General features: G+C 43.1%; 1 protein-coding gene across 1 annotated transcript; it reads left to right on the top strand.

The window, feature by feature from the left end:
• Window positions 1-362: 362 nt before the first annotated feature.
• LOC141345264 (extracellular calcium-sensing receptor-like) lies at window positions 363-6,386 on the top strand. The gene is made up of 6 exons (XM_073850146.1): window positions 363-827; window positions 901-1,079; window positions 5,201-5,228; window positions 5,448-5,596; window positions 5,665-5,964; window positions 6,038-6,386. Exons 1-6 carry the CDS (start codon window positions 363-365, stop codon window positions 6,384-6,386), a joined length of 1,470 nt encoding a protein of 489 aa, XP_073706247.1.
• Window positions 6,387-9,476: the final 3,090 nt, after the last annotated feature.

Below are 9,476 nucleotides of genomic sequence, written 5' to 3'. Positions count from 1 at the left end.
GTTTTCTCCTGTTTATGTTAGTTAAGGAGTGAAGGTATTTGATGTATTTTTCTTTCTTTTTCTTTGGTAGGTTAGTTAGTTTCTGTTTACCAGTTAGATGTATTATGTTTGTTGTTTTGGTCTGAGCCCCCTCTTGAAGCCTTTAAACCCTCTTGCCTCTTCACAATAAAAATCTTACGTTTTTCTTCATTTAAGTTGTAGAGTGGGTTTTCTTTGTTGAGAATTACTTTATTAAGGTTGTTGATTGATCCGCAGTCACACACACACACACACACACACACACACACACACACACACACACACACACACACACACACACACACAACGCCAACTTTTATTCTGTTACGTACCCTAGGCCTAAAATGGGGGCCGTAACACCCCTCCTAAAAGTAATTGCTCAACACAACATCACAGGGCTACAGTGGGTTGGCAGTGAATCCTGGATCACTTCTCGAACTCTTGCAGAAACAAAAGAATACAGTTTCATTTCTGGAGCTTTGGGTTTTGCTATAGCAAATGCCAAACTTATAGGCCTGCAAGAGTTTCTAGTCAATGTGCACCCTGATCAAGAACCAAAAAATGAAATTTTAAAAGAATTCTGGGAAACAACTTTTCAGTGCTCTTTTAGGACCATTGGTAATGGTGCCTCTACTGGCTCAGAGAGACTAGCAGAGCTGCAATATGAATATACTGATGTATCAGAGCTACGAATTGCAAATAAAGTGTACACTGCAGTGTATGCTGTTGCACATACACTACATAATGTATTAAAGGACTTACAATCATCCACCAACAGTAGCACAAGAGAACAACCCACACCACAAAAGGTATGTAAGCACACAAAACATAAGAGTAGAAAATCATAGTGAAACTAATTATGTTTCTGGTCTTTCTTCTCAGATGTTGGCATATATGAGGAATGTGAGATTCACTGTTAAAACAGGTGAAGGTGATCCAGTGGCGAGATATGACCTTGTGAACAGGCAGCCTGCTGGGAATGTAGGTCTGCAGTATCAACATGTAGGAGTCTATGATAGCTCACTGCCTTCAAAAAAGTGTCTTCAGGTCAATCAGTGTGTGTTGCATCCTCTTTAGATGAACTACGCTGTCCGCTGTCCCCTCTGTTGAAACTTCTAAACTTCGCCTTACATCGCCTCTCCACCTGCTTTTGCTGTTGTGACAAGACAATCTGCTTGGTTCCTGTTGGTTTCAGCAGGTCCAGTCTGTTGCGTAGTTGTCGTTTCAGCAGTGCAGTAGCTGGGGAGACTTTAGTGACGGCATGTGGCGCGTTCCTGTAAGACAACAGAAAAGTGTTCAATCGCTGGCTTAGGGAACCCTTACCCTGTGATGCCTTTAGGGCCTTATTCAAAGTCTGGATGAATCGTTCTGCCAGGCCATTGGTGGAAGGGTGATAAGGCGCAGATCTGATGTGTTGAATCCCATTCAAACACAGGAAAAACTGAAACTCTTCAGACACAAATTGTGGGCCATTATCACTTACGAGCTGCTGAGGTATTCCAAAACGCAAGGGGCTATCTGTGGCATGTTTCTTACATTCTGACAATCTGGACAACCCCTTGCTTCCTCTTCGATCTCTGCATCAATGCCAGGCCACCAGAAGTAGCTGCGTGCCAACTCTTTCATTCTTACTACTCCTGCGTGGCCTGCATGAAGTTCTTTCAGCAAAAGGTTTCTTAGAGGCGGGGGTATAACGACCCGATAACCCCATAGTAGGCAGCCAGATTGCACCGTCAGCTCATTTTGTCGAACCAGATAAGGTCTGAAGTTGTCTGTCATCTCTCCTCTCTTTCCATGAGAGATCCAGGCCAAAACTTCTGACAAAACTGGCTCAGTGAGCTGCAGTGACAGGTGCACTTTGCACTTCCTTAAAGTAAAAGATGTCAGTTTGACTGCCTTCTGATGGTGTGTCCGACAGAGGCAACCTGGACAGTCCATCTGCGTTACAGTGCTGCTCAGATCTCCTGTACTTGATGTCATACTGATGTGCTGACAACAACAGAGCCCAGCGCTGCATGCGATTTGCCGCCAATGAGGGAATGCTGGTTTGGGGACCAAAGATAGAGGTAAGTGATCTGTGGTCAGTGAGTAGAGTAAATCTGCGCCCAAACAAGTACTGGTGAAATTTATTGACACCAAATATGATTTCTAAGGCTTCTCGCTCAATTTGAGCGTAATTGCTCTCTGCCGAGTTCAGGGTCCTTGACGCAAAGGCGATTGGCCTTTCTTCACCAGTTGGCATAACGTGCGAAAGTACTGCGCCGACACCGTATAGCGAAGCATCACATGCCAGCTGTATCGGTAGTGAAGGGTTGTAATTCGTGAGGAACTTGGATTGTGTTAATACACATTTCACATCCCTGAATGCCTTCTCACATCTGTCGGACCATTTCCATTTTTTGGACTTGTTCAACAGTTCATGTAAGGGATGAAGCCTGCTGGCCAGGTTTGGCATGAACTTTGCATAGTATGTCAGTAGCCCTAGGAATGATCTCAGCTGGCTTACGTTCTTTGGAGATGGTGCATCCACAACAGCTTTTACCTTCGATGACGCTGTGTGGAGACCAGTGCTGTCAATTACATGCCCAAAATATTCGATGGTGGGTTGAAAGAATTCACATTTGTCCTTCTTTACCCGGAGACCATACTCCTTTAGTCGCTGCAGTGTCGCACTCAAGTTCCTGAGATGGTCATCATCATCTTTGCCTGTGATTAACAGGTCATCGAGATAACACTGTACTCCATCCAAGCCACTCAAGATCTGGTCCATGGCACTGGAACAATGCTGGAGCCGAAGTTATCCCAAAAGGTAACCGCTGATATCTATATAGGCCCTTGTGTGTCACGATGGTCAACAGCTCTTGGGAAACAGGATCTACCTGCATTTGAAGATAAGCATGACATAAGTCTATTTTGCTGAACTTCTGACCGCCTGATAATCCAGCAAAAAGATCTTTGATTAACGGCAAGGGGTACTGTTCCACAGTTAAAACCGGGTTGACAGTAACCTTGAAATCACCACAAATTCGGACTGTTCCATCCTTTTTTAATATAGGAACAATGGGCGTGGCCCACTCACTCACACTCACTTTCTTAAGTACTCCAGTTTTCTCCAGGCGGTCTAGTTCAGTTTCCACTTTTGGCTTTATCGCATAAGGAACAGGGCGAGCTTTTAGGCACTTCGGTTTACTGTCAGGTTTAATGGACAGTTTAACCGTAATGTCTTTCATGTTTCCTAGTTCGTCACCAAACACCTCTGCATGTTTCCTCAGGATGTTTTGCAAACTGGTAGACTCTTTTGCTACTAAGTGAACTTCCTGCCAGTTTAACTTAATTTTCTCTAGCCATGATCGGCCCATCAGAGCTGTGTGACTACTGCCTTTCACAAAATACAGTGGTAATTTTACCTTCTGTTTGTCCAGCTCCACTGTCACATCCACGACCCCTGACAGCGGTACAAGCTCTCCTGTGTATGATTTCAGGGTCAAGTTTGCTTCCTTAGGACAGAGGTGTGGCCATTTCTCTAGATCAGTGGTTCTCAATCCTGGTCCTGGGGGGCCCCTGCTCTGCACATTTTGCATGCCTCCCTTATTTAACACACCTGATTGAGATCATCAGCTCATTAAGAGAGAGATCCATGAACTGAACTAACAAGCTGAAGATCTCAATCAGGTGTGTTAAATAAGAGAGACATGCAAAATGTGCAGAGCAGGGGTCCTCCAGGACCAGGATTGAGAACCACTGCTCTAGATAGGTTGACTCTGCCACGAGCGATACAGCTGAGCCTGTGTCCACTTGCATAGGGATGGCCTCCCCATCCAGCAGTGGTGTCACCCAGTAGCCATCAGAATTTGAAGACACAGACATAACCTGTGAGAACTCATTTTCATCCAATTCATCCTCATCTTTTCCTATATACTCCACTTGATTTACACGTTTCTTTTTATTTTTCCTGACATAACCTTTCCTTGGTTCCACATGTTTTGTTGGATTTACTTTCTCATTTACAGTCAGTTTTTTGTTTTGACATGCACGTTCAATGTGCCCTTTTTTCCCACAGTTTCTGCAGTCTTTGTCTTTGAACCAGCATTCCTGTGCCAGATGACCATTCTTCCCACAGCGGTAACATGCTTTCTTGCCATCCGGTTTCATTTTCTCACTGTATACTTTGTGAACTTGACTGGATACGCTTAACTCTTGCGCCTCTTTCGCAGCCATTTCCATGGATACAATGATTTCTATTGCTCACTCCAATGTAAGATTACTTTCGCATAGGAGTCGCTTTTGAATTGTCTCACTACGCAGTCCACAGACAAATCTGTCTCTTATTATGTCGTTTAGCACTGTGCCAAATTCGCAGTGTTCCGACAGTCGCTTCAAAACGGCAACAAACTGTGCAATCGATTCTCCCTCTAACTGATTTCGTTTATGAAAGCGAAATCTTTCAGCAATGATGAGGGGTTTTGGTGCATAATGTTCTTGGAGCAATGCTACCATGTCTTTAAATAAGCAATCACCAGGCTTATTGGGCTGAACCAGGCTGCACAGTAGATTATATGTCTTGCTGCCCATTACACTGAGGAACGTTGGTACTAAAACTTCATCTTTTATTCCATAAGCCTTGACTAAACAATCAAACCGCTCAGTATACGAGCCCCATTGCTCGACAGTTTCATCATATGGTCCGATTTGCCCCACTAGACCCGCCATTCTGGTCTGTTTATCAGAGTATTGTTCCACTCACTCTTTTGTAGCCGACTCTTTCCTCTCGCGCCGGATTGTATCGTCTTTGTGATGTACAGCCGTCGTCTTTTTTATTTTTTTTTCTGTTTTTGCGCTATTCTCCGAGCGCGCTTTGCTTCGCATGCGTTTTTGCCTGTAAGCTTCCGACGAACGCGTGTAATCGCGTGCAGCCGCTGTCAACGGAAATAACACTACATCTAGTAGTGTCGCAGAAGGAAAAAGAGCATTTATCCTCGTCGCCAGTTTTGTTGCATCCTCTTTAGATGAACGTGTACTGCATTAAACGACGACACCAACACAAGCATTTGCACAGTGCCATTCTGTTCACTCGTATATAGGTGACATTCAGCGCTCACTGCACATGTGCAATGGAACAGAGAACCAGTATGGGGTGTCGTAAGGACAAAATGTATAACGCTTGAAATGCAATACACAACAGTGTGTTATGGGCAAAGAACACTGGACAGGTACACAAATATTATACTATTAATTAAAAGGGGGGCATGTCAAATAACTCTTAACTGTGAAAGGAACAGCAAATTAAGTGGGAATGTGTAAAGCAAAAAAAAAAAAAAAGCATAAAGCATAAATTAAATTATTCCATGGAAATTATCAATTAATTCAACAATTCAAATAATATATTTTGCACGACAAGTTTTTTTATTTATTTCTTTTTTTTTTCATAGTTGCCTGTGTCCGTGTGCAGTGAGAGCTGCCCCTCTGGCACTAGGAAGGCTGTGCTAAAAGGGCGACCCATCTGCTGTTATGACTGTGTCCCATGTGCAGAGGGAGATTCCTTCACAGAATCTAATGACTGTTTTCCTTGTGATTTGGAGTACTGGTCGAATGAAAGCAAAGACAGATGTATATTAAAATCGCCAAGTTCATGTGCCACGACGTCAGGACGGCAGACAAGTTCTACGTCAGCAACTTGTCAGCCCAGCAGGCCATGGAGCACCGCAAGCTCTTCGAGTCTGCCTTGGAGGGTCCCGAGAGGAGCCCACCAAGGCAGGCCACGCCTCAGAAGAGAAAGCGGCCTGCCGGCAAAACCAGGGCGTCTAAGAAGCCAGCGCCGAAGTCGCAGGAGCTGACGTGTGGCAGCACCACTCTGGAGGAGACTGACGTCCACTACCAGGAGTCTGGGACGTCCACTCCTGAGTCCATCGAGGTAAATTGTCATCCTGTAACCAAACCAAACCTACCGTGTTAGACAGATTTGCATGATCATGATCAATTTCTCACCGTGTTTGTTTGTTTGTTTGTTTTCCTTTGACAGACTGAAGCAGAGGACCCAGGGCAGTCTGGCCAAGGAGCAGCACCAGCAGCGGCAGCGAAAGACAGGAGGGGAGGAAAGTGCGGCAGAAGGAGGAGCGGTTTCTGAGAGCGAGTTGGAATTCTCAACCCCCCCAAAAAAGTACCCGACCAGGAGGAGAAGCCTCAAGCTGGTGCTGACACCAGTAAAGTCAGCACTTTTGGCCAACGTTAGCCACAAAAACCTCTCCCCGCTGAAAATAAAGAAGGCACTAGTGTCTTCAACATCTACCACTTTGATGGGAATGCACCGCCAGAAGAGAGCATCAAATATTGTAAAGAAAGCCATAGAAAAGCGCCGCAAAAAGTTGTAGACTTTGATCTTATGTAAATAGTTCTGATTGTTATTTTGTGGGTGTTGTTGTTTTCAAAACAGTTGAATAATATACATATATATATGCATATATGTATATATATATATATATATATATATATATATATATATATTAGGGGTGGGCATAGATTAATTTTTTAATCTAGATTAATCTAGATTAAATCTTGAAATTAATCTAGATTAATCTAGATTAAAATGGCTAATTTAAATTCTGATGAAGGCATTCAGAATATGTGTGCTACCCAAATAATGACTAAAAGTAAGTCTTTGAGAACGGGTTTCTCAAGCCAGGTGGCGCATTAGACCAGGCGCTCATCTCCTGTTTCCAAAATGCATTACAAACTGCTTGACAATTGCATTTACAACACAATTAACTATACAAACTTGTGTAACCAAGTACTTCTGCGCAAAAGGCTGTACGACGTGCGCGTTCCCGTAAAATACACAGGCGCGCGGGTATGGATAGCCTATCTGCGTGCATAGTCTTCCAATAAACTGCGTTGCTTTTAGAAGCGTCAATTCAGTTGTTGCATATAGTTTAATGTCTTTATTTCGGGATTATCAAAGTAAATTATAACTCAAATTTGAGATTTTACTGGGCCACAGCAGATTTTCACTGGGGCACGTGCCCCAGTAAAAAGGGTCTAGCAACGCACGCACCTGCCCTGAAGCGGCTTCATAGCTGCATCCATGTCTGCGCGTCTCATTTGATGTGGTAATTTGACAGAAGTTGAAGACTCGTTCTCGCCCCCTACAGTGCAATTCAACTAGATATACGTCATCCGCGCTAAAATATCAAGGTGAAAGTCATCATATCTTGCGTAGCTCCCAACCCAACTTTGAGAATAGATTAACGGCGATATTTTTTTTATCGCGCGATATGAGTCTCACGTTAACGCAGCACGTTAACGCCGATAACGGCCCACCACTAATATATATATATATATATGATTGTGTTTTCTTTGTTCAGTTTTCAAAAGAAGTGCCCGTTTTGGCTTACCTTTTTTGTTCGTCGATCTTTTCTGTGTACCTTGTTCTCGTGTGACAAAATTTTTAAGTAAACTTGTTTGTATATTTCAATATATAAACTTCTTGTCTGTCATTTTTTACACTCATATTAGTGGTAATAAACAGTCAATTTAAAAATGAAAAAGATTGTATTAAAATTAAAAATATTAAAAAAATGGTTTATAATGTTAATAATTGATAAGTACTTTAAGTCTAAGCTATTTTAATCTTTAGGATAGAGTCATATAGTCATAATGTCACATAATGTCATACTTAGTTTGCATAAAAATGCACTGTCCACGAAGAGCATGTGGAGGCCCTGTCAAATAAGTTACGGGTGTCACTTGACCACCCGTAACTTATTTGACTGGGCCTCCATAGGCGTTCCGTGGACGATTCTGTAATAAGTCATATTTCATAACTACAGTGGTTTTATGGACACATTTCTTCAGTACAGTGCTCAGGGAACACTACCCAGCAGTTCTATGTACATTACAGCACCTAAAATGGCTTAATTTGCATACAAATGCACTGTCCACGGAAAGCCTGTGTAGGCCTGGTCAAATAAGTTACAGCTGTCACTTTCTGACGGTGGATTTTCGTTAATTTCACCACATATGGTGAACGCCCATGTGTAACTTATTTGATGGGGCTTCTATAGGCGTTCCGTGGACGGTACAGTAATAAGTCATATTTCATTACTACAGCGGTTTTATGGACACATTTCTACAATACAGTGCTCAGGGAACACTACCCAGCAGTTCCATGTACATTACATCACCTAAAATGGCTTAATTTGCATACAAATGCACTGTCCACGGAAAGCCTGTGGAGGCCCTGTTAATTAAGTTACAGTTGGGATGTTCCCTCTTGTGTGGTCCACTTCTGTGGTCAAACATCAATTAATACACTAAATAACTTATGGAGGTTGCTCCACGCATCCTCCTGAAGGACCCTGAGGTGTTAAACCCTCGGAATTCCACTGACCACGAACAGCCTGTTTTTTATAATGGGTTAGATTGTACGTGGGACGTCCAGATCTCAGCCTCTGGACGTGCTATCAAGCTGAAACCTGCGTTCCTGTGCTAGTCTGGACATTCCCAGCTCCTGTGGTGAATTTCAAGAAGTTTGGAGAAACTTGAAAATCTGGCTTGAAAAACCTCGTACCTCTTTGAGTTTTTTTGCGGCAAAATTTTTAAGTTTCTCTGATCTTCTTCAAATTCTCACCGTCATCAGGGCATGTCCAGGCCAGCGCAGGAACGCAGGTTTCAGCTTGATATTGCGTCCAGAAGCTGAGATCTGGACGTCCCACGTACAATCTATCCCATTATAAAAAATAGGCTGTTCGTGGTCAGTAGAATTCTGAGGATTTAACACCTCAGGGTGCTTCAGGAGGAGGCTAAAAGCCACCCAATAGCTTCCTTAGTGGATTCTTTGATGTCTGACCTCTAAAAATGGACCACACAAGAGGGAAAGTCCAACCTGTAACTTATTTGACTGGGCCTCCATAGGCGTTCCGTGGACGATACTGTAATAAGTCATATTTCATAACTACAGTGGTTTTATGGACACATTTCTACAATACAGTGCTCAGGGAACACTACCCAGCAGTTCTATGTACATTACAGCACCTTAAATGGCTTAATTTGCATACAAATGCACTGTCCACGGAAAGCCTATGGAGGCCTAGTCAAATAAGTTACAGCTGTCACTTTCTGACGGTGGATTTTCGTTAATTTCACCACATATGGTGAACGCCCATGAGTAACTTATTTGATGGGGCTTCTATAGGCGTTCTGTGGACAGTACAGTAATAAGTCATATTTCATTACTACAGCGGTTTTATGGACACATTTCTACAATACAGTGCTCAGGGAACACTACCCAGCAGTTCTATGTACATTACAGCACCTAAAATGGCTTAATTTGCATACAAATGCACTGTCCACGGAAAGCCTGTGTAGGCCTAGTCAAATAAGTTGCACGTGTCACTTGCCCACCTGTAACTTATTTGACTGGGCCTCCATAGGCGTTCTGTGGACGATACAGTAATAAGTCATAT

The sequence above is a fragment of the Garra rufa genome, chromosome 11 (genome assembly GCF_049309525.1).
Source record: "Garra rufa chromosome 11, GarRuf1.0, whole genome shotgun sequence".
Classification (NCBI taxonomy): domain Eukaryota; kingdom Metazoa; phylum Chordata; class Actinopteri; order Cypriniformes; family Cyprinidae; genus Garra; species Garra rufa.
This window is presented reverse-complemented; position numbering and strand designations above follow the sequence as displayed.

What these genes read in the sequence shown, in the direction of transcription:
- LOC141345264 (XM_073850146.1), top strand. Translation starts at nt 363, where the DNA reads ATGGGGGCCGTAACACCCCTCCTAAAAGTAATTGCTCAACACAACATC. An exon ending in TGTTTTCCTTGTGATTTGGA is followed by an intron (nt 5,597 to 5,664) that starts GTACTGGTCGAA and finishes CCACGACGTCAG; the next exon opens with GACGGCAGACAAGTTCTACG. An exon ending in GTAACCAAACCAAACCTACC is followed by an intron (nt 5,965 to 6,037) that starts GTGTTAGACAGA and finishes TTCCTTTGACAG; the next exon opens with ACTGAAGCAGAGGACCCAGG.